Source organism: Erigeron canadensis, chromosome 8 (genome assembly GCF_010389155.1).
Source record: "Erigeron canadensis isolate Cc75 chromosome 8, C_canadensis_v1, whole genome shotgun sequence".
In the NCBI taxonomy this organism is placed as follows: domain Eukaryota; kingdom Viridiplantae; phylum Streptophyta; class Magnoliopsida; order Asterales; family Asteraceae; genus Erigeron; species Erigeron canadensis.
Genome location: NC_057768.1, coordinates 21,722,913 through 21,748,506, shown reverse-complemented (window position 1 = coordinate 21,748,506; position 25,594 = coordinate 21,722,913). Strand labels below are relative to the sequence as shown.

The 25,594-nt window shown below is 33.5% G+C and overlaps 1 protein-coding gene across 1 annotated transcript; it reads left to right on the top strand.

Annotated features, from left to right (window-relative positions):
- The first annotated feature begins 8,947 nt into the window (after positions 1–8,947).
- Positions 8,948–14,757, top strand: LOC122609713. The gene is made up of 3 exons (XM_043782662.1): positions 8,948–9,636; positions 10,670–10,750; positions 14,120–14,757. The coding sequence occupies exons 1-3, from the start codon at positions 9,243–9,245 to the stop codon at positions 14,548–14,550; spliced, it is 906 nt and encodes a 301-aa protein (XP_043638597.1). The 5' UTR covers positions 8,948–9,242; the 3' UTR covers positions 14,551–14,757.
- The last annotated feature ends 10,837 nt before the right edge of the window (positions 14,758–25,594 follow it).

Here is a 25,594-nt window from a genome sequence, read left to right as displayed (position 1 = left end):
AAAGTCTTAAGGTTCATCGTTTTATCTCACCATGTTCAACAAGGTTCGATTCCTCCTTTCACATATACCCTTATATATAGGAGTAAGCTCTAGGATAAATCCACAAGCTTTTAGATGATCCTTAAACTTTTGGCTTAAGTATTCTTCATCTCGATCCGAACAAAGAATCTTGATGGTTTTACCGAGTTGATTTCCTACTTCACTTTTAAATTCCTTGAATATTTCGAAGGCTTCATGTTTATGTTTAATCAAGTAAACATAACCATAATGACTGAAATCATTCATAAAAAAATGAAGTAGCTAGTACCTTTCCTTGACACAAGTCTAAATGGGCTACATACACCGAATGTATTAGTCCAAGTAATTCCTTAGCCCTCTCCGGTTTTATGCGGAAAAGGTATCCTTGTCATCTTGCCGAAAAGACAAGGCATGCATTTGTCAAATGATTCATCATTTGATTTAACGATCTCTTGTCAAATGATTCATCATTTGATTTTAAGATCCCTTCAATTTGAAGTATGCATTTCTTGCTAACGACAACACATTTATCAAATGATTCATCATTTGATTTCAAGATCCCTTCATTATGAAGATTTCCAATGTGTTTCTTGCTAACGACAATCCCAAAAAACACGCAATTTATCAAATGATTCATCATTTGATTGCAAGATCTCTTCATAATGAAGATTTCCAATGCGTTTCTTGCTAATGATAATGTCAAATCCATGCATTTATCATGCATTTATCAAATGATTCATCACTTGATTGTAAGACACTGTCCCTTTGAAGTCTTTAAATACCTTTCTTGACAAAATTAAACAAGATGACTATGTCAAAAATAATTAGAGTCCAAGTTAAACTTGACTCTTTGCTATTGAATTATTATTTGTATAACAATGCATATAATTCAATTTTGAAGATACTTGAAGCACTTGCCGAACCAGCTTGCTTCTTCTTCACATTCAACTCAGCTAGATACTTTAGCCGTATGCTCCTTTTGCCAAAAGGGACTTTTAAGGTTTTGAGACAAACACAATTTGTTTTCTCTTACCAAAAATCTTGCCCTTAGCTTACGATTGTTTTGCTTTCCGAACCTTTCCCCCCTTGATCATAAGAACTCGGGATGTAGCAGATTTCCTTGGAAGCTCTTTCTCATACTCAATTAACATGACATGAAGTTTAGCTGTGGTTTTACTAATGCTATGCATATTACAATTGCGCACGAACTCCTAAAAAATCCGCTTTTTAGGTTCATGCCAATAGTAATATGCAGATGATAAGCATAGTTTAACCTTTCCAATTTCCCATGAGTACCTCTTCAACTAGAGTACTTGAGGACTAACCGATGTTCCATGCTCGTGTCGCAAGTCATGAAGTTGATCAACTAGGTCAAACAACTCCACTCCGGCTTGCTTTTAGTACAAAGACTTGAGTTCAGTGAGCATATCACATGGAAATGAATGCTCAAATTGCTTTTGAAGGTTAGCATTCATGCTTCCCAACATCAAACAAGCAACCTCATAATGTCTATCGTACCGAGCATTGTTTGCAGCCAACTTTCAAGTTGAAGCATTCGCTCCCAGAACAACGGTGTCTGCTCATCAATGACTAGAAACCAGTCATTGAAGTTTGGCTCCAGAAAGTCTTTTCCTTTCTAGAATCGACCTGAAAGCCGATTGGTGTATGTTTTGAGAACGATTTGTTGTTGCCATCTTCAAAACAGACAAAAGTTCAATTATCGATATTTTTGATAATTAATCCGTAAGAAATGTAATTTACCCTTGTTAAATTCATCTAACAAATTACTTTCACTAAGGCTAGGATCCAACTTGACATACAATCATTTCATCAGTTGATCTGCTAGAAATGACGGTATTCAAAAGGTAATCGAGAATCGATAATTGCATTCATGCAACTCCTAGAATTATGGGACTTACAACAACACTGTAAAGGGGTATTAAATGTTTTGTAAACACGTTTTGTCCCATCTTATGCCACGGGTTAAGGTCTCACCTCTTAACTCGTTTTAAGTCACCCAATTAAGAACATGTAGATAGTCCACCGCTGTCTCACAACGAGTGGTAATCCACCTTGAAGAGATACAATTCACCTACGTCTCTCGTAGAGCAAAAAGCACTGGCAAGTGTTCTTAGCAAAGTGGGTGGCATTGACTTAACTTTAAATGGGTAATGCATTTGATGTGAATCAAAAGTTTATGTTTGAAGACTCATGCATAATCTTCGAAACATAATATTTAATAAAACTATTTGTATAGTCTTAACAACGCAAGAGAGCTCGGTAGCTCTATTTGAACGCACAAAGAAGCGCAAGGGCAAAGGTTTGTGATGGACGCAATTAAAAACCCGCCCTTTTAGAAGACTAGCGCACTCCGACTTATACCTCTCTTAGAGTTTGTTCAAATGGGTGAGCCGGTGTATCTCAAGGTTGTAAGACTCCAATTTTATTAATGAAATCTCTATTTCGATAGTTCTTAGTCAAGTTTATTTCAAAAACCAATTTTTGCATCACCTTTATACAACTTATAAACAATACAAAAATTAATAAACTTACTAATTTCCGAACTACTTAATCAAGTAACAAGTAAAGGTAGGCCACCTAAACATGGTCACTATGGTTCATGCATATATTTAAACCCGGCTCCCCCTTCTGAAAAAGAGGACCACATGCATCAAGTTACCTTGATTGCGTAAGCCTTTAAACAAAATAACTAACAATTAGCACATAAACACATAAAACATGCTGACTGGAAATTTCCAGTAGCTTCACGACCAGTTTAAGCCTGTTTCTAGTCCGATTCAGCTTTCGACCAGAACTACAAAGTTGTAGCCCTATGAGTCTATAATCTACACTCCGAATTTAGGCTTCTAACTCATTACCGATTAAAAGATATGAATTTTTTAGTAAACTGTCGCAAACCAGAAAATTTACACGAAATTTCACATTGTCACATAATTATCTAATAATTAACCCTAATTATTGGATCATCATGCTTTGCAAAAATATATCTCTATATATCCAGTAAAATCACAATTAATTTTTCATGAATTTTTTGTGATTTTACTATTATTTAACAACTTTAAATAATTAAGATACACATAATCATGCAATTCATCACATAAATCATGTCAATTCACAATTCAAAACTTGTTTGAGGGTTTCAATCTCCATTGAACAAGGTTAAAACTTTAATTAAACAAAAACCCTAATTTTTATTTAATTAAGATCCGATTTAATTAATTAAAAAATAAGAAAAACAACCTTTTAATTATTTAACAATTAATTAAAATCAACCAACCCTTAAACCCTCCCTTCAAGTTTTGATCTTTGTAATTAATAGATCACATATGTGGCTCGTGATACCACTGTTAGAATATTAGCACATAAACATATAACAATTCACGAGTACGCAGCGGAAAGGAAACGTATATGCAATACTATTAATTAACAAAGAGAGAATCGAAATGTGTACATTTGTGCAAAGCTTCCAATATAATTATTAATAATAAGATTATTATTATTATTGTAGGGTTTAAAGTAAAACTCCTCTATGATCGCACACTAGACACCCCTTATACCGTATGCTAGTACCCCAATCACGAACCAACAACCCTTTGTATAAAAACCCTTTGGATCGAAAATTCCCAAAACCGAAAACCAATGTTGTCGACTTACTAAAAACAAAAACCCATAATTGATGCTAGCATTAACATTAATTATATATATGTTTTACAAGGAATTCGTAAGCAACAAAACCAAAACTTCAAAACTCTTTTGATTTTAACTTACGGCCAAACCAAAGAAGGGAGGAAAAGAGGAGTAATTTTCTTATGTGAAGTAATGAATAAACCCTTAGAATAAAGCTTCTATATATAGGGATTATTTAGGGTTTATTTACTTGGTGACCATGTTAATCAAGACCCCTAAAAGGCTCTCAAAAACCGGCCCCCCATATGGATTTAGAGTCCAACTTTAATTTTCATATTTCACATTTTAATCCTCCATTTAATTAATTAAATATAATTAACCCCTTAATATATTTAAATTAATCATTTCGTGATCTAATAAATAATATATTACTTTAATATACTAATTAATAATATAGAGTTACCGTGTCATTTCGTGTGACCCCGTAGGCTTAAATTATTTTTGGACATACGTTTATACTTAACATGATCACACTCCAACACATATGAGTCTGCGATTGACGGACACAGTAACTAGTAGCAAACTTGGGGCTGTCGATAAGTGACTTCCATTGTTTTGAAACAGACCTGAATTTAAGCAATGTTTTTACCGGAACCATTTCGATTATTTCTACTTGCAATTCCAAAGGAATGTTGTCTGACATAATTTTTTTTTTTTTCAACTTCTAGGGTCTTTACATTTTTTTTTAGGGGATAATGCAGTGATTTTTTTTGAGACTTGTTAGTTGTTGAGAAAGGTACCGTGACAAGATACAAAAGTAAAAAATAACAGTATTTGCTACATAGCCCATGAAATATGGATCAATGATGTTCTTTCACCGAAGTCCAAACTCTAGGTTTACACATATACTCTGTTCATATGTGTGACATCCGTCACCAAAACCGGTACTTTATTATAGTCTCTAACTTAAATTTCAAATTTCTTGACTAGTCAATGTGCCTATATAGTCTGACAAGTGTAGAATTTTGGTGAATAAAATCAATAATTATCAAAGTAATTTTTATAATCAATACAAGTAGTAAAATAGTAATAATAATAAGATTATACATCAAAAATGGTGGAGTATAACATTTAGGGGGAGAGGGGGACGACCAAAAGAGAAAAAAAAAAAAAAGAGAAATTGTATTTCTATTAGAACTCTTGTTAAATTATATATTAATATATCCTAATTACATTCAAACTCTAAAACACTTATCCTTATAATAAATATAAGTAAATACCTAAACAAAATTATAGCCCATTCTTGTTCTTTTTCTCTTGCCGTCGAACCAAACCACACCACAAAGAGCAAATTAAAATCATCATTGAGCCATGTTTTTATAAACTTTATTTCAAAGCATTCATTCTAAAGATTACTTGGATTTGGTAAGTAATATAATTTTTGTTATGTTTTATTTTTAAAGGAATTTTCATCATATAAAACCTATGTGAAAAATTCTTATAAATTATATCTATTCTATTTTGTTAAGGTATTTAAAGAGTGATCATCACTTGGAGTAAATTATTTATCTTTTCTTTTCATATATATAAATTTATCTTTATATTTATCGATCTTTTATTTTAAGTAATCTATTTGATGAATATATATATTATGGCAAAATATATAATAATGAATGAAAAGTGTTTTTTTTAAAGGTTAAATCAAGAGCTTGAAGTATAAATCATATTAATATTAAAAGTTTACGTATTATTTGTGGTGTAACAATTTATATAATATAAGAACTCTAATTATGGAAATCATAATAACATATGTATATAGGTGTTGGAAGATTTGAAAGTATATATATAAATATTTATTTGTAGTAGTCTTTAAAACAATAAGTTTGAGTTATTTCAGAATCTGGACAGATTTGGTTTGCCAACTTGAAAAGGTCGTATCTTGGTCATGGAAGATGGTTAAGTCACGTTTTTGGTGTCTAAAATTATGTTCAGGAAGTCTACTTTCTGGTGGAAGTGGTTTCATATCAAAATATGAAGTTTAAGGTTGTCAAACGAATTTTATAACAAAACTGTGCAAAGCTGAGTTTTCCGAACAGATTTAGGTCGACTTCAAATAGTCATATCTTGGTCGATTTTATGAACTGGAAGATTATTTTTTTCCAGAAACATTTTTAAGATGTTAAGAGTATACAGTAAAAATTTGGATTTTTTTTTGAAGCTTCGAAGGCCCTTAACATTTATAAAACTTTTCTGCGCGCAAACAGTGAATTTTCAGACTAGTCTGTGATAATGGAATTTTAAAAAAATAGTTAACGTGCGAAATAAATTAAGCAAAAATTTATGAAAGTATATAACACTCTAAGGTTACAGTGGTTAAGATTTGAAAGCTTGAATTGTTCATTTCATCCTAATAAAAAATAGATAAAGTTACAAAAATTTCAGTGAATATGAACTTGTAGAAACCAATGGTATATCATTAAAACAAATGCACTATATTAAGTTATGTGACTTGTAACTTAATAATACATGACAAATCAGTTGTGAATATTTTGAAAGTAGCCATATATGTATATCATCAAATGCGGGTTACAATGGAAGGTTATTGACCATGTCCATAATTGTAACTTGTACATGTATATGTTGTGTAGATTTTAGTGATCTTTTGGACTTTGCACAACTGCTTGCTGATTAAGGTGAGTTTCGTGGCCCCTTTTTATTTTATTTCTTTGGGGGAAAATGATGCTTAAAACACTTTTCATTTTTTTACTAGTTGTGCCAAAACTTGTTTGTTTTCTTGGACAAATACGTGTAATTATGAAATGTGTATGCTAGCTTGTTTGTGTTGATTCTATGATGCAATAGATGTTTGTTGATATCTATTGAAGACTATTTGAAATCTATCGACCAACTATATACTCCAGCTGGTAGTTGTTGGTATTACAGTGTGTGATTGAGATGTTGGCAAGTAGTGATGTGATTGTGTTGTTGGCAAGCAGTGATGAGTTTGTGTTGTTGGAAAACTATGATGGCATTGATCGGTATTTGGTATGCATACATGCTACTACATGTTTATATTTACACTATTGTCCAAACCTCATATATCATGCACAACAAACTCATTTATATTCCTTTAAACCTACGAACTCACCAACGTTATGTTGACATTTTCGAGCATTCATTTTCAGGTAATAACAATGCTTAAGGAGAGTGAGCATATGGACCTTAGGAAGACTAATAAAGAGATCCTTCATGGACTCCTAGATTGCATTTGAAACATTGAACACTATTTGCAATTGCTACTTCTTTGCTATTTTGAGGCGTGTTGCCTAGACTTTCCGCTTGTGGAAATTACTTTTATTTGGATTTCATTTAGTGCTACTCTATTATAAATCACATGTGCTATGTTATGTTTTTTTGTCATATCCTACAATTCCGCCTAAGGTGGGGTGTGACAATATGTCATTTGATAAGCAATTGAACAAGCTTTTTTTTGCTAAACAAGAAGGTTACCTGCACAATATGACGGTGTGGCAGCCACGGATGGAGGTGGTGGCAGTGGTAATAGTAGTGACAACGTGGTTATTAATGTAAAAGTAATTGATATAAAAGCAAATAGTGTAGTTATTTTAAGGATTAAGGGATATATGTTGTAAATAATCTAATTAAGAATATATTAGTGGAAACTATTTAAATAGTAAATAAAGAAGATATGAAGTTTGGATGATAAGGGTTGGAATTTTTTTTAAAGATATTTTGGGTAGATGTAGTGTGTGGGTTGTGAATGTGTTAAATGTTGAAAAGAGGAAAAGATACTTTGTTTTATAGAGAAGTAAAGAAAAAGATATCTAAGCACTAATAATAATAATAATAATAATAATAATAATAATAATAATAATAATAATAATAATAATAATAATATTGGATATGAGTTTATCCTCTTTTCATTCTCTTCTTTCTTTCGGGGAACTTGAAAAAGATGCAGTGACCTTACTCAAGCGAATCAAGAAGTTCTCCGCTGCACAAGACATTAGAGCACGTGCTGCTGCTCATATATTTAGTATGATTAGTTTTGCTATAACTAGAGGAGTAGAGACCCAGGTAGTATCTCGGGTTCCTACTAATTTCTTGTAAATCCTATTAATTTCTAATAGAAGTAGTGTTTATAATAATGATGATGATGATGATGATGATGATGATGATGATGATGATGATGATGATGATGATGATAATATAATGTAGTTTTAAGAGGTTGGTGATTGAAAATCGGTTTAAAAAAATAAAAGCAAATGGGTTTTGAAGTTAGATAATTAACTTATAAACCATTGATTAGAGGAAAGATGATAGAAGATAAAGACAATTTTTTGGTTGAGAAACATGTTGGTACGTGTAGATTCTTTAGATAAGGAAAACATGGGATGCATTATTACAGCAACGCGTGCGTTGTTACATTATTATGATGCCAACCAAGTCAACTAAGGTTTAGGAATAGAACGAAATGGACAACCATACATGGCTCATATGAAATAAACTCAAAAAAAAAAAACATAGAAATACATTAAACCTTCAATATTATTATCATCTTATAAAAACCTCTAAAACAAAAATGAAAAAAAAATATGCGAAAAAAAAATCCCTTTTTTGATTATTGATAAACAAAAATAAAAAAAAGTTAGATTCAAATTCATAATCTAACAATTCAGAAACACAAAACAGAAAGGCAAAAAAACAACATATTGAACAGATAGATAAAAGAAAAAGAGAAGAAACCGGTTGAACAGATAGATAAATGAAAATTGACGATATTTTTCTAAGTATAGAATATCCAAAACGTTTTCTCACACTTATGGTTTAAATTGTTTTAGGACGTTACAACTTGTCACTATAGAGAATCGACTCATGACTTAGGCTAAAACCGATAATAACTATAGCCAATTGATCTTTGATGGTTAATTTCATACGTACATCTGAATTATTAAAAAAAATAAATAAATTCCCTGATGAGAATATGAGATACCACAAAATAACTAAAAGCTTTATATAAAGACTAAAGATTTGGTTAATAGTAAACCAACCATTTTATCATAAACAATACAGTCAAATCGAAAAAAAGCGATCTAACCCGGAAAACTATCAAACCGAACAGAACAAAACAAAAAGAATCCAACAATGTTTTGTTTTTAAATCGGTTTGTGGCCAAAATCTCACCCTTTAACAATAATTTTTTTTATAAATATAATTGACTTTTGATAATGTAATTGAGCAAAAATGAGAATAAAAAAGAGAAGGGAAAACGAGGAGTAATATCACTCGAGTACATCAAGAGTTGTTGTAAACGTGAAAAATAATCAAAAACAATTAAAGCATCATCCACCGGTCATCTACCAATTCCTTTCCCTTCCCCCCCAATTTGTTTCTCATTTCTAGGGTTTATAAACATTCTCAGATCAGCTCACTTTCATATATAAATATAAATATTATATTAAATCATTCAAATTGTACAACCCACTGAGCCACATAATAATAATAATAATAATAATAAGCAGCAGCAGCTGGTTTTAACAATAAATAAAAGAAATATGACAATTGGAGACGCATTAAGACAGGCATTTATGAACAATAAACACGAATACGACAGTCTACAAGATAAATCACTAATTTTGAATAATAATAAGATACAAAGACTTTGTATCATTGTTTTTACAGTGATGATTGCATTTTCAATATTAGTTTCAACAATTATCAGTTTGAAAATAGTGTTTCCGGCTGATCCCGGAAGACGGCCGTTTTGTAAAGATTTAAGGATATTACAACAGCAACAGCTGCCTGTTCTTTCTATTCATAGTAATTTTAGGGATGTTGAAGGTGGGGCTTTTTCGCTTACCGATCAAGAGACTGTTGATTATTATTGGATGGTTGTTTTTCTTCCTTCTGCTACTATTTTCGTGTTTTCCGCTCTTTATTTGTTTGCAGGTCAGTCTGCAGTCCCTACTGCATATGTTTTCCCATCTGTTTTATATATATATAGGTATATTGTGTGTGTGTGTGTGTGATTCGTTTATCGGTTCAAGTTACTGACTTTATGGTTTAGGAGGACTAGAGTAAGTAGTTACTTGTGCCACAATTGTAATATAGGTAGAGAGCTATGTACAACAATGCCGATTGGATATATTGTGTGTGCGTGTGATATGTTTATCGGCTCAAGTTACTGACTTTATAGTGTAGGAGGACTAGTGTAAGTAGTGCCACATTTGTAATTTAGGTAGACGGCTACCAAGTTTGTAATAGATCATGACTAATTTTAGAAGCTGTGGCATACTGAAAGTATGTGAGGCTTGTAATGTGTACGAGTTCTGTTTATTGCTTATCGAAAAGTTAATGCATGTATTGACCCTATGCCCATCTCATATTCAACAAGATATATATAGAAGGGTGAGAGGGAAGCTTTTGTACATTTGATTGCTCTAGCAAACATGTGTAAATCATCCAAATTATTGTGTGTCTAAAGATATTATAGTTTGGTGTTTTTTCTTCTCACTTGCAAATCAAATTTGGAACTCAGACGCAGTGTAATGCCTCCTAAGATAGTCTAGAAATACTTATTAAATTTCTGATGATTAGCATCCAAACTTTTTTTGAATGAAATGATATATTTGCTGCTAAAATAATCTAATTGTTTAAAGTAGGTTGCATGGATGTGCTAAAATGACTTATTATATCGTAACAGAACTATATGGTATTTTTGTTTGAGTGGATAATGCATCTAATGTTTCTACTCTAGAAAACATTAATTGAGAGAGAATTACTCTTCAAGATTTGGAGTGCAGACATCCATCTGTTTGAATATACAGAATCATAGAACTATGTTAAATCATGCATTACTCAGTGCTGTTACTCCAATATTAGTTATGTGACTTTTTGGCATGCTTCCATAGTTCCATGTCTATTTTTTTTGTTGGATATATGCAATTTAGCATTGTACTCAGTCAGTAAAAATGGTATGCAGGAATTGCTGTATCTTATACTGCTCCAGTGAGACATGGGTGCCTCAAGGTGGTTGAGAATAACTACTGTGCTTCTAAAAGAGGTACCTTTATGTATCTGTTTTGACTTGATTTCTGTTTAAATTGAAGCCAAACTCAACTTTTTCTTTCTTTCAGTTAAGTGTGTATATTACTGCTAGTTTTTTTTTTGTTTCAAGTATGGATGGGGAAATTATAGAGCTAATTAGCTACTCAATGGAACTTTAAAATTGATAAAAGTTAATGATTGAGCAAATTGGTTCTCTTTGCCAGTACCATATAAATAAAAATATCAACATCTCAATACCCCTCGAAGTACTATAAGATAAAAAGATAATGAAGAAAACCATGCATAAAATCTTGTAATTATGGGCCTTGTGGTCACTAGTTTACTAATTAAGCTCTTTTCCCCAACCAAGACTCTAATAGGCTCGTTGATGATTGGTATTATAAGTGACAATTCAATTACTCCAATCCGTAGTATGTGGGTTGAAGTATATTCAAAGAAACGAGAGTGTGAGAGTAGGTGTCTGTAGAGATGAACAAGAAGTCTGGAAACCTGAATTCGCCTGAAAACGACTCAGAACCGGTCTGGCCCGAGCACAACTGGTTGATTTTGGTCTCGGTCCGGTCTGGTCCAAATCTGGCAAAAACGGTCTGACAGGCTGACCGGAAGTTGTATATGTTTCTTTTGGATTCTAAGTTTCATGCGACGTATGAGTATTTTTTGGTTTGCTGACCATCCTTATACCCCTTGGCGCCCTATTATGGAAACATCTTCCATCACATTTCATCCTCAGTAACCAGCAATGACTCAATCTTGTTTCCATATTACTATGTTAGCATCTATCTATGCAACAGTTGTATTGTTTCCCTTTGAATAAATCTGTATGGGCAGTAATTTTACGGTTCCCAGCCGTAACTTTACACTCAAGCCATGGAAGTTGAAAATTATCAACGTTTCATTTTTTTGGTGTCACTTTTAGAGATCAAGAAAAGACATCAAAACTTGAAATTTGACCCACTTTGAATTGTTAAAGTTTTGCCTTAAAGTTGGGCTAGTCTTCATCGGGCTGTCCCTTGGTTTTCCACTTTTTCGGTCTTTGGTCTTTCCTGGTACGGGCCTGTCTTTTAACCGAGGTCACCCTTAAGTTGCCCTCAAACAGTCTTTAAAACCTATGAACCTGCATATTCGAATACTCTATTTCTTTGGTCCCCAAATGGCTAACATTAAATATTTAGATTCCCAAAGTTTGTCTGCTAGTTAATTTACAACTCCATTAAGTGCCGATCTTCCTATTTATCTGATTTTACTTATTTGAGTTCTCCGATTATTTATGTGTCTTCGCAAGTAGCCAAAGAGATTTGGCAGTTAGAATCTACATAGGTCTTACATTGACAGGATGCTTGGGATTGCAATTTTATAAGTGCGTATTAGCTTATCTCTTTTTAAAATGCAAGAGGAAGTGCCTGTTTGCTTATCATATACTTAAATTAATTTGAGCATCAGTTGATTTCTTATTTTAGAAGTGTTCAAAATATACATGAGCTGATAATACAATCCCCAACTCCCCTAAAAGTTGAAGTGTCGCCTACATGTGACAAACACGTCTTTTTTGTACATAGATGACAATCACCTAAAGATGCGCCAGTTAACGGCTTTTGTATTTACTTGAATGATGCCATTCGTCTCGTCAACAAGCAAATAGAGAAAGGGACCATCTAATTGAGACGGAAGTAAGTGTCTGTAAAGTTTGAAAACAAGCACAAAAGATTAACGACCACAGTGTCAACCACACAGTGTCATGGAACTGAAATTATTGGCACTTGTACTTGAATCTACACTCCCTTCCCTTCCGTCTTACATCAAGGAAACCTGAAAAGTTAAGTAATGCTATTTTATTTGTTTCTTAGTTAGTCTAAGTCAACCTATATTATCCACAATGTACACCAGATATCCAGCCTTCCTTTAGCGAAGATAGTTATCATTGACAACATTACTTTTCAACACTATCATATACAACTTAATCTCCTGGTCCTTCTAGGCTGCCCTGAAATTTCAATTGGTGAAGTGATAGAATCTGGAAATTCAGAACTTGATTGAAAAGCACTTAAAATTGATGGCCCGATTCGAGAGGGGCTAGTCTACAAGAACATTGATAGTCAAATATAAATCCAAGCTTCGCATATAGAACAGGAAATGAGATATCTAAATACTCAGATAGAGCAGTCACTAATCCTAAAATTAACCCCTTCATTTCAGGCTTTCAACCCCTTACTCACCTCCTAGCATTCAACCCCCCTCTGATTCAGCCCTAAACTTTTGCTTCTGATAGATTGGGAGGTAAACTGCTCCTTTTCCTTTTCCCACTTCTTTTTTGCCACCTAAAATGGATAGTCTAGCAGTAGCTGGATCGGACCAGCCAACAGCTAGGTCCAATAACCCAGTTGGGTCTGTATCATGCAAGTTTCTGGGATTTGCTTTTTAATAGGGTCATAGTCAGATTCTCAACCTTATTACTCATGGTTGGAAAGTTGCATCACTTTTTTGGTCAAAGATGTGGTTAAGGATTCTCTTCTACGAGAGTACTCAGCTTTTTAAACTTTTCTAGTTTCTAATTTTATTTCAAGATGACCCCTTAAATTCTACTTATTTCCAATCTCACAATCTGTCAATTGCATCACATTGAAGTCCATGTTCAATTAATCAATTTTGTAGCTAGGGTTATATATCAGTAATTAAACCATCCTTTTCATAAAAAATTTATTATATCTTGTGGATGGGATTCATATTCCCGCAATAAGTGTTTGTTCTGTGTCAAAAACTTGTAACCTGAATGTTAGGTTTATGCATGAAATTTGTATATAGTAAATGGCTCAGATGACTGATATAAACCAAAATAGATTTGTATCAATAATTAAGAAAAGCAATAAAAGGTTCTTGCAATTCGAGAAGCAAGGATCTCCTAAAAGTCTTAATGACTCAATTCAATTCATCCATGATTGAAATTACAACCTTAATGATATATTAATACTAATCCAGTAGCTTAATTAGCAAGTTATCTATAATATACCTTATAAAAGAGAAACCCCCTCCCCCAAAATCTCAAAAGATGAATTGATGTACCCAAAATACCCCTCTTCTTTATTCGCTAATTTAAACATAATACCCAAAATCTCAAAAGATGAATTGGTACTACACACTCTTTTCCTCTTGCAAAACTATATTTAAAAACATAAGTGAATCTTCGAATAATATAATTTAGGATGTTGTATGCATTAAAATTAGACTTTGGGAGACTTATGACCCGTGAAAGTTTGAACTACCCATTTGACCCATTTCCCTTTCGTCTAATTGTTTTTGACATGTTTGATAGATGAGATAAAAGATTAGTCAAATTTATAAGCAAATGAGTTTCTTTCGTGATATGCAGGAGGAGTTCGTTGTCTATCCATTCTAAACCTTGTGTTTGCCATCATATTTGGTCTTCTTGCATTATTCCTGGGTTCAACGCTCCTGACACTTGGGAGTAAGTGCTCCATACCCTTGTTTTGGTGCTATGAGATCTCATTATGGGGACTAGTTATTCTGTATGGTGGGACCGCCTTCCATCTCAGAAGGAAAGCAGCCTCAATCCTTGACGGGAGTGACTTTGTAGCACGTAATCTGGGATTGGAAATGTTGGAAGCTAATCCTGCAGAATTTACACCAGATGTGGAAAGACGAGTAAATGAAGGGTTTAGATCTTGGATGGGGTCATCGTATCTGTCGTCTGACGATGATGAAGAAGAAGAGATTGATCCGAATTCTTATCAGGAAGTTCAGCATTTGTCTCGTACTAATTCAAGCAGGCAAAAAATGTGAAGTTTGACTTTGGCTGTACCTTCAGAACTCTCGCAAATCACCCTATACAAGAAATATTGATGAGACATGGTTCAAATGAATGTTGCCAAGGAAGGAAAGGAGTAAAGCATCATTGTAGGTGAAATTAGATAGTCTTGTAGAGTTATACAAACTTTTATTATGACCAATCAATTTCATTTACCACTTATGCTAATTGGCATTTGCTAAGTTCATTCTTTCCTTATAATAGTGACTCTGAGCTTTTATTGAAATTCCATTTATCACCCGTCTCCTCCGGGAATCCATTAAAGGGACTCTGGTGTCATGAAGGACCGCGGGACGCTTTTTTTTTGCCCGACATACGTAAAAAGCCCTAAGATATATGGACACTTAAAGTAGGAGAAAAAAAGAACTAATTGCATTTTGGTCCCTGTGGTATCATACTTTTTGCAAGAATGGTCCAAACTTTTAAAAAGTTGCATTTTTGGTGCCAAAAGAGTGATTTTTTCGCAAGAATGGTCCAAAGTACAACGTCCATCCATTTTATTCCGTTAGTAAGCTCATGTGCTTGTCACGTGAGGGGTAGTTCTGTCATTTAAAGCTCTCCCACTCACCTCTTCTTTTTCGTGCCCTTTTTTTTTCCAGATCTACACAAAATATATCTATAAAAATAATCTAACACCACTTTATATATCCAAATACCAATACATATCTATTCCACCACCACTAACAAAGGAAAAATAACACCACCTAAATTTAACACCTAAACTTATACAAATACACACAGATTTGTAAGTAAAAGTAAGAATTGGAAAGAAAGAAAGTAACAATAGCAATCAGGTGATAGAAACAATAAACATTCACTTCAAATTTTGTATCTCCAATCACATTAACAAAGTTCCTAAGGAGTTCACCTAAACTCATACAAATATACACAGATATGTGTTGTCGGTCTTTAGAGTTCAAAGGAAAGAGAGTGGGACGAGAAGAAGAAGCAACCGCAGGTACATATTTTCTCGACCATAACCATCTCAGATCTACAGCAGCCGCGGGTACATATATTCTCCACCATCAACATCTGAGATCTATCACCATCTCTTTCAAACACTAGCGGTGGTTGTGGTGGATCTTGGGACGGTGATGATGATCTGAAGTGGGTTTTTTAAGATTTAAAATTTAGAGATGTTTGATTTAAAGAAAGATTTGAAAGTTTATTCTGGCAGCCATTTACTATTCCGGCGGTTACTTCATCAGCAACCACCACCACTTCTTTGAGGGTTTTCTCTATCTATACATACTATAATAAATATATATATATATATATATATATACACTATATATATAATATATGGGGGATGGGAATATAAGGTTGTCGGGTATCTAAGCTTAGGTGTGGAACACTCACATATTGTTTTTTTAATCCATAAAAATCATGGGGGCCCATACATTTATTCATTAAAGAAGAAATAATAAAATATTAGTATGTGAGGGGTTCCACACCTAAACTTAGGTGCCGGACAGCCTTATATTCCCTTTTTCATATATATATATATATATATATGGGGGAAGTGAAGGTGGTGCTGTTAGGCACTTAAGTTTGGTGAAATACCTCTCACATGCTAATTTTTTAATATGGGAAATATCATGGGGGCCCATTATTTATGTATTATATATTATAAATTAAAAAATTAGAATGTGAGAGGGATTTCACCCAAGTTGGGTGGTGCTGTCTCACACCTTCACTTTTCCCAATATATATATATATATATATAATATCTAGAAGATATCATAAAGAGGGAAGAGGTCGGTTTGTATGGGATGAATTGGCAAGAGATTCAAAGGGAGTTAAGAGCCGCAAAAGACGAAAATGAAATTCCCTTTGATTTTGGATTGTGTAAGCATTAGAAAATATGTACTCCGTATTATATGTATTCCAGAACGAAAAAGAAAAATGATGAAGGTCGGTGGAATTTTAGATTTAGGGTATGTATAAGTGTAAAAAGACAATTTTACCCCTCACGTGATACTCACGTGACCACTTGAACGACAATAATTAAACAGAAGTTAGCTTTTGGACCCTTCTTGCGAAAAAATCACTCTTTTGGCACCAAAAATGCAACTTTTCAAAAGTTTGGACCATTTTTGCGAAAAGTATGATACCACAGGGACCAAAAATGCAATTAGCTCGGAAAAAAATGAAACTCAAATCTTCCCGGAGCACAGTACAAAGTCATTTTCATTCGCAACTTAAACTAACAACATTTTATATTGAAAAATTGAATCCTCTCTCTTACACCTATGAGCCCAACTAAAACCAACTTTGATCCTTTTGTTAACTAGCTAATTCTTGCGAAAAAATCACTCTTTTGGCACCAAAAATACAATTTTTCAAAAGTTTGGACCATTTTTGCGAAAAGTATAATACCACAGGGACCAAAAATGCAATTAGCTCAGAAAAAAATGAAACTCAAATCTTCCCGGGGCACACATTTTCATTCACAACTTAAACCAACAACATTCTATATTGAAAAATTGAATCCTCTCTCTTACACCTATGAGCCCAACTAAAACCAACTTTGATCCTTTTGTTAACTAGCTAATCAATCCGGGTTTACCCCAGTTTTTTGAATTGAAATTTATAAACAAAAAGTAATAATAAATTATCCTGATAACTATTTGTGTGTAGAAAAATAAATTATCTTGGATAGTTAAGACTAAAGAATAGAACCTGGTATATACCAATTTTCTAAAAAGCGACACCTCTAGTTTAGCTTTTCAATTCGATATGACTATTGACTAATAAGTAATAGATGAGATAATTTTGGTGTCGTTTGGAACTCTTGTACAAATGCATTATAAACATAAATATATTGATGTTTACTAAACTCAAATAAGCGATCAAACAAAAGATAATCCAAACTAAAGTGCAAACTACATTCCCAAAGAAACAAATGTACGCGAAGAAACAGAGTACATTAGACCTTCAAAAATAGAATGGGGTATTGTATGAACTGAAAAGGTTGGAAGGCCTTTTCTACCATTTAGGTAGAAACTGGAAGCAGCCTTTCTACTTAGGTAGAGGTAAGGTCTGCCTACATCTTAACCTCCCCCATACACCGTCGAGGTATTGAGGCCCAAAACTCGCAAAAGGCGGCACTGAGCAGTTACTTACTTACTTACTTTTATTGTATGAACTGAAAAAATTGTCATCATGGGGAAATAAGATGTTATTCATTCTCTTCCAACGAACGCATAGCTACCAAAATATGCAAATTCCTCAATGACACCCTCCCACCCCAACCTCATGAACGGCTCAAAAGCTGCAAAACTGATGTATCCATCAAACTGTGATAGAACGCAACAATTTAAGGTAAATCAGCACCAATGGGCATAATTAAAACAAATCCTCTAAAACAAACGGTGTGTTACAAACAAATCCTAGATCTTTTCATGCTAACATAGCTATTTTTCTCCCACTTTACAAAGACGAGAGCGTGTTATGTCATGATCTATTTGTATTTTGTAAGTCCCACTACAGTTGTTTATACATAACTTCGTTAAATACAATTAGAGTCATTAAACTTGCTCCCACAATGTGCCTTATCAATTTGTGAGCATCATTATCTTTCAAGCTCATACCACCTTTTTTTTTGGCAATATGTCTCATAGTATGAAAAAAACCTACTTTTGAGCATTTTCATGAAGTCGTTTGTAGTGACTTCTCATTTATTCTTCATTTCTCTTAGCAATTTTTTTTCCTTTTTTTTTTGTGATATTTTGAGCTTAAGTTGCATCATATAATTATTTTATTCGTGCCTAAATTGATGTTTTTAACTTAACATTTGCCATGAATATTATCTTCACTATCCATAGACCATGCTAACATAAGAGTTACATCTTCTTTTGTAGAATCTCACTTGTTGCCTCATTGTTTTTTTATAAGGTTTGGGGGCTTTTTTTTTTAGGAGAACCTGATTTGAAATTATGGTGTTATAAACACTCAGATAATCTTCTAGATCTTCAAGATTTAAAGTATAATTTCGATCTATTATCGATAATAAGAAATTTAAAGTATTATGAGTACAGAACAAAAAGCTTTATGAAAATGTATAAGTCTATCAAAATAAAACAATAAAATTCTTTGTAGCTATTCAAAATATTTTCAATAAACAATTATACCATGTTTTTTATAATCCCTAATTAATAATATAAATCCCCTCACTTATATATGAACGGGATGTTTCTGCTGCCCAAAGCTTTTAATCATTTATACTAGTGTTGTTAGATGTGGCAAGTTTGAACCATGGAACGTAATCATTGTATGGTTTTGCTTTTGAATCACATCATTGTGATGTCTACGTACTCTATTTAAGTGGACAAATATATATTTTCAAGCTTATAAATGGCATATATGAAAATAGGGAAAATCAAATATGTAGTTGACTTGATTCCAAAGTTCATAGATTTGCCAATCATACCATATAGATGATTGATATATTACAAAAATGCCCTCTTGATTTTTAAAGTGACTTCATTGAAAAATAATACAGTTAATTGCATCCTAAATTAAGCCCATGAAATTAGTTACTTCAAAATAAGGTCCGTTTTTTCAAGCCATTACTAGACGTGGGAAAAATATCCGGTTTCAAAAAAACCGATTTGGATTATCTAGGAACCGGAACCCATTGGAACCGGTTCCTAAAGAACCGAATCTTGTTCCTCAAGAACCAATAGATAGGAATCGATTCCCTTTTTTTTTCAAAAAATCGGTCCTAAACCGGTTCCTTAGGAACTCGTTCTAGAAACCAAACCCAAGAACCGGTTCGGAACCGATCCAGAAACTAGTCGTTAGTGGTCGTTAAAAGTAGCCGTTTTTGGTCCTTTTTGACCGTTAGGAGCCGTTAGTTACCTTTTTTTGACCCAGTAAATACCATTTTGCCATTATACAACTAGTATATATATGTAGCATCATTTAGGATTGTGTTTGCACTTTCCATCACTTACAAACACTCTATATCTCTTACAAAAACACTATATATTCATATATCTCTTACCAAAATCACTATATCTCTACATATTTAATATTTATATATCACAAATATATATATATATATATATATGTATTATATAATATATACCAAATCTCTCACAAAATGGAGCCTAATTCAGCCTCACAAACGCAATCTACCGGTGTTGGTACCACAAGCAAGGCAACGGTGGTGCTTATAATAACGGAAAATAAAAGAACGGCTCCCGTATTTGAACACTTTCAATTAGTTAGGTTAATTATTGTCACAACCTTTTTGTGAAAAATGCAAACTCGACTTTGGAGAAACATGTTATATTACATTGTGCGGTGAAAAAGGCACAAGAAGCGGGTAGCACCTCACAAGGTCAACAAACATTGGGAAATGATAAAACTATTCTTCATTATTCGACGGAGGTGGTTCGTGAAGGACTTTCCAACTTGACCATTAGAAAAGCTTGGCCATTCAACCATTGGGACGATCCAGATGTCACTTCCACATTTCAAAACTTACTCCAACTAAGGTACACTACTCTAACTCGCTCGACATTAACACGTACATGTATGAAAAATTGGAAATTGGCTAAAAAACTACTTATAACGGAATTTGAAAATTTAAATGGTAGTTTAAATTTGACAACCGATGTTTGGAGTGTTCCTCATGGTTTGCCCGGTTCATACATATGTGTTACAGCGCATTGGATAAATCCTAGTATATGGCAAATGATGAATCGCACGATTGCTTTTAAAAATTTTGCATACTATAAAATTGAACAAAAGTTTTTTTCAATATCATTTGATAATGCAAGTAATAATACAAAAGCGGTTGACTACTCGAAACTTGTATATACTCCTAGTTCTGATGGTATTTTTTATCATGGTCGATGTGTTGCACATATTCTTAACTTGGTCGTGCAAAGCCGTTTGGGTGAAAAAGGTGATTGAAATTGTTGAGCAAGACTTTGTAAAGATGTTAAAGGCGGTATTTTTGGTGGGTAAGACTAGACTTAAGAAGTATATCAAATTGTGTAAAGAGATTCGATATATTTGACACCTCATTTGTAACACCCCGCTAAAGCGGAATATACGGGATGCACAGATAAGCACAATTGCACACAGTACAAGTTCCAACACAGCCATTTCTATATTTAAAGAACAGAAGTACGATTGTTATTACAGATAATGAATGAACTTAGAATAGTCAATATCTGGAAGACAGAACAATTGTCTTTTAAGAACAGAACTTGAACTGATGTAGCAAGGAAGATCTTCATAGCTCCTGAACTTGTATGCTCGAACAATCGCCAAATGTATGAGCTTAGAAAGGAAGACTCCTAAGCTAAAGAACTATGAACCTAGCCTGAAAAGCATGTAAGTTCAAAGGTCAACTACGAAAGTAGTTGGTGAGATTCACATAATGTACTTTTAGTTCACATATACGTATGTATGTATAATAAGAACAAGATCATAAGTTTTGTACGTCGAACCAATGTACTTTGTAATAATAAGGACTAGGTCAAGATCTGCATAAGTACTTTATGATAGTAAGAACTAGGTCAAGAACTGCACTTTGAACACAAGCACTTTATAATAATGTGAACAGAACAAGAACATATAATAAACTTTAGTTAAAAGTTTTTCACTGCTAAACTGATTGGCCAGAACTGAACCTTAATGTAATAGTATGCTCATATAGCTCAAGTACGTCAAGTAAGATCTATGTCAGAACAATGACATGAACAAGAACAAGTAATATGCATCCTCCTGAACTGTGGAGAATGAGGATGGGTCTACCCTAAACAGCACTGTCCATAATTACCTACGGTTCATTCCCTGAACTGGGATATGAATTTATAGTAGTGAACAAGAACTGAACAAGTACATGTACGAACTAGAACATAATAAAGATCAAGTACAGTAGTATAAATGTATTTAAGATCCTGCCCATTCAAGACTTAAATACTCCTTCAAACAGTTTAAGAATCATTTCATAAGTAGTTCAAGATCAAGCTCATAATATAGTACGTAAAATAGTTCATGAACATATGTACAAGTACGAAAATAGTTTTCATGCTTTTCAGTCCCCGATAAAGAACTTTGAACAAATGTACGAAAGGGGGATTAGTGAACTCACAGTGATCTGGTACAAGCACAAGTAGTATTAGTACAGAGAACAAGCACAAAGATAGATAAGTATATCTATCGAAATCCAGGCACGTCTTGATGGATTCCTAAGCACATAATGATCATAAATAAGTACATATATTAGTTCATGTGATCATTCAATCATAGTAATGTCCTTGATGAACTGATGATTTGGTCCTTTGAAGATCTTTGGACGTTTTGACTCAAAAGAGTTTTAAATGAGCTGTAAGTACATGAACTGGACTCGAACTGAACGTCTTTGAACTCACAAATAAGTACTTATCGTGTTAATGAGTTGAACATGTCTTAAATGATAAACTTTTAGTCTTTAGAACTCATTTTAATTGATCATAGAACTCGTACTTTGATAATCAAGATAAAACATGTTTTATTCGCACTTAATTAGGGTTTGCACTTTGTACGTTGCCATAGATCGAACCATGATCTAGCTTTGATGTAGATGATCAGCCTTAGATGTGTTTAATCGAGTCATGATGTTGTTAAGAACTGATTAGATGATTTAGGATCGAGTGTGGTGTGATTAAGAACAAGTACGTGTTGTTTTATGTTTGTACAAGATCGTCTAGGGTTTTGGCTGCAAAGTCGTCTCACTGGACTTGCAAGATCGTCCTGATGTCAAGAGTTCAAGATCGTCCTACCCTAGGTTAGGATCGTCCTAGGGGCAGGCTTTAAGATCGTTCCAAGTACAAGGTAGCTCAAGATTGTTTCACAAACCAAATTCAAGATCGTTTTAGTGTTTAGCTAGGTTTCAAAGTCGTTTTAGGTGTACAAGACCTCAAGATCGCCCTAATGAACATGAACAAAGTCGTCCCATGCTTACAAGTACAAGAACAAGACTCATGATCGATTCATGATCAAGAGTTTGAGCTAAACCAATCCAAAGGATCGATTACCCATTGAACGTACCAACCACACCTCAACACCACTCAAGATCGAACGAACTTGAACTATGAACCAAAGGGCTGCCTAGGACGATCTTGGGGTCAAGATCGTCCCACCCAGAATCGTCCCATGATCCCAGACGAGCTGAACAAGAACAGAACGTGATTGGAGGATCTAGATCGATTTCAGGACTTGTTAAAACATAGCACTAGTTCATATATGCACAATAACACTAACCCATAACACTTTTAATGCTTTTCAAGATTAAATAACACATGAACAAGTCATGACACTCAAGAACAAGTTGTGCCTTCATATTCAAAAATGAGTTTTGTAAATTAAAGTATGTTATGACCCAAGTTTGTTCACACAAATGTTGTTAGACACATTTAGACACAAACCCATTAACTATTAACACAATTTCCAATCAAAATTGGACCAAATCATCAAGAACATGAACTTGAAAAAGTACACTTTTAATTTGATCAAATACTTATAGTTTGTTGTTGTTACCTGAGATTTGATTCCAGAAACACGTTTTGATTATCACAAGGATGCTAGAAGTACAAGTGATTTCTATTTAACAATCCAAAATCAAAGGATGAATTTAGTGTGTGAAATGTGGCTGCACTATGTGTTTTAGTGTGAGAAGGTAGAGAGAAGAAGAAGATGAATAGTGATAGCTTTCTCTTTCTAAGGTTCTCATCTTTTCAATATATACATTTCCCATATTTAATGAACCCAATAAATGCAAGGACCATTTGCGAACATTTTGAACTAGAACTTTAATGAACATGAACGTTTATGAACCGAACTTTAATATTTCATTGTACATAATTATGAATTCGTCATATCAATCAGGATTTAAGATCAAATTGACCTTCATATAAGCACATAATTGAGATCTAAAGCACGTCAAGAACTTAGATAAATTGAACTGTCTGGCCGTTCTAATGGCAAATGTACGTTTTTAAGAACTTAATAAGAACATTTTTAAGACGGTTGTTACATCATTGGGATTGTCCTACTAGATGGAATTCTACTCTTACAATGTTTGAATGTGCTTTACGTCAAAAACTACTTTAAAACATTTTCATGATGATATAGTTGACATTCGTTTGACACCTTCTAAGTTTGACTATTGGGAAATTATTCAAACTTTAGTAGATTTACTTGAAGTGTTTAAAAATGTCACGGTTTTGGTTTCGGGGGTTTATTATTCTACTAGTCATTTGGTGCTTCATCAAATTTATGAAATTGGTGAAAATTTGGTAGAATATGAGTGTATCGATGATGGTATATATATAGACATGGTGAAAGACATGAGAGATAAATTGAAAAAATATTTTATGGAAATGCCCCCAATTTTTGCATGTGCCGCCGCAATGAACCCCACGTTAAATGTTAGCGGCGTTGAGGCACTATTGAAAAAATTAATGATAGTTTGGGGTGTCATGAAAATGATGTAAACTTTTCCATGATGACAAAAAGTGAGTTTAATGCGAATTTAGAAAGATTGTATAAGGTTTATGAAGTTAGATATGGCTCAAGTTCTTCTACTATTCCTAGTCCTTTTGTTACTACAAAAAAAAGCAAGGATTCAAAGATAAACCTATACAATTATGAATTTTGTTATCTAAACAACTACCAAACGTCAAAGAAACGATGCTTCAACTTCCAACAAGAACACCGAGTATCATAGGTATATCGGAAAACTTTTTGGTGAGCCTTGGAGTTGATGCTTTCATGAATGTGGATGTATTGAATTGGTGGAGGGTAAGGGGAAGTCAATTTCCCATTCTATCTATCATGACACGTGATTTACTAAGCGCTCAAGCTTCAACGGTGGCTAGTGAATCCGCATTTTCAACTAAACAAGATTTACACCGGCATCATTCGAGATGTGTATTTGCTACAAAGACCACTTGGACGCCATGGAGCGTAGACAAGACAAATCAAGCCTTGAAGATACTTTGGACCTTGAAGATACTTTGGACCTTGAAGAACATATTCACAATGAAGAATTTGAGGAAGGTACATCCTTATCACTTTCCGATGAAGAGATTGCACTTGATGAAGCTCAAGCTCAACAACAACCAATCGCACTTGATGAAGATTGAAGATGAAGATGAAGACTTTTGTTTGATTGAAAAGTTTGTATTTGTTTCTAGACTTTGTATTTGTTTCAAGAAGACCATTTGAAGACCAATCAAAATAAATGAAGACAAATGAAGACAATTTGAAGACAAATTTGAAGACAATGAAGATTGAAGACTATTTAATTTGTTTGAAGACACTCTATTTGATTGAAGACTTTGAACTTTATTGAAGATTAAGATGGTCTATAATAAAAGTATGCATTTTCGACGAAAAAAAAATGAATTATAGGGAATTATTAGTGAGTTTTTAATTATTTTAAATGTTTTTTGTAAGTAACTTAGAGTTCTTTGTATCAAATAACTAGATCTTATCATTTTGGAAGGTATGTTGGGTCTTAGGCTCGAGCCATTAGCAATCAAGTGGCCCAAAATCGATTTATGATGAAAAAGTGGCCTTAACGGCCGTTAAATGGATTATTAGCGAGTTTTCAATTTTTCGTGAAGTAACTTGGAGTTTTTTGTGTTAATTCACTAGATTTTATAACTATGAAGGTATTTTAGGTCTTAAGGCTTGGGATGTTAGCAACCAAGTGGCCCAAAATTGATTTACGATGAAAAAATTGGCCTACACGGCCGTTAAATCCGTTAAATGAATTATTAGTGAGTGTTCAATTTTTTCAAGTGGTTAATGTGAAATAACTTGGAGTTTTGTGTTAATTCACTAGATATTATCATTATGAAGGTATTTTAGGTCTTAAGGCTCGGTGTATTAGCAATCAAGTGACCCAAAATCGATTTACGATGAAAAAAAGACCTTTAACGGCCGCTAAGTTCTGGAAAAAAAAAATTTGGAACCGAATCCGGAACCGGTTCGGAACGAAACCAATTCGGA

Excerpts from the sequence above, each read along its gene's own strand:
- LOC122609713 (XM_043782662.1), top strand. The coding sequence starts at position 9,243 with ATGACAATTGGAGACGCATTAAGACAGGCATTTATGAACAATAAACAC. Across the intron at positions 9,637-10,669 it reads CGCTCTTTATTTGTTTGCAG|GAATTGCTGTATCTTATACT; the intron begins GTCAGTCTGCAG and ends AATGGTATGCAG. Across the intron at positions 10,751-14,119 it reads CTACTGTGCTTCTAAAAGAG|GAGGAGTTCGTTGTCTATCC; the intron begins GTACCTTTATGT and ends CGTGATATGCAG.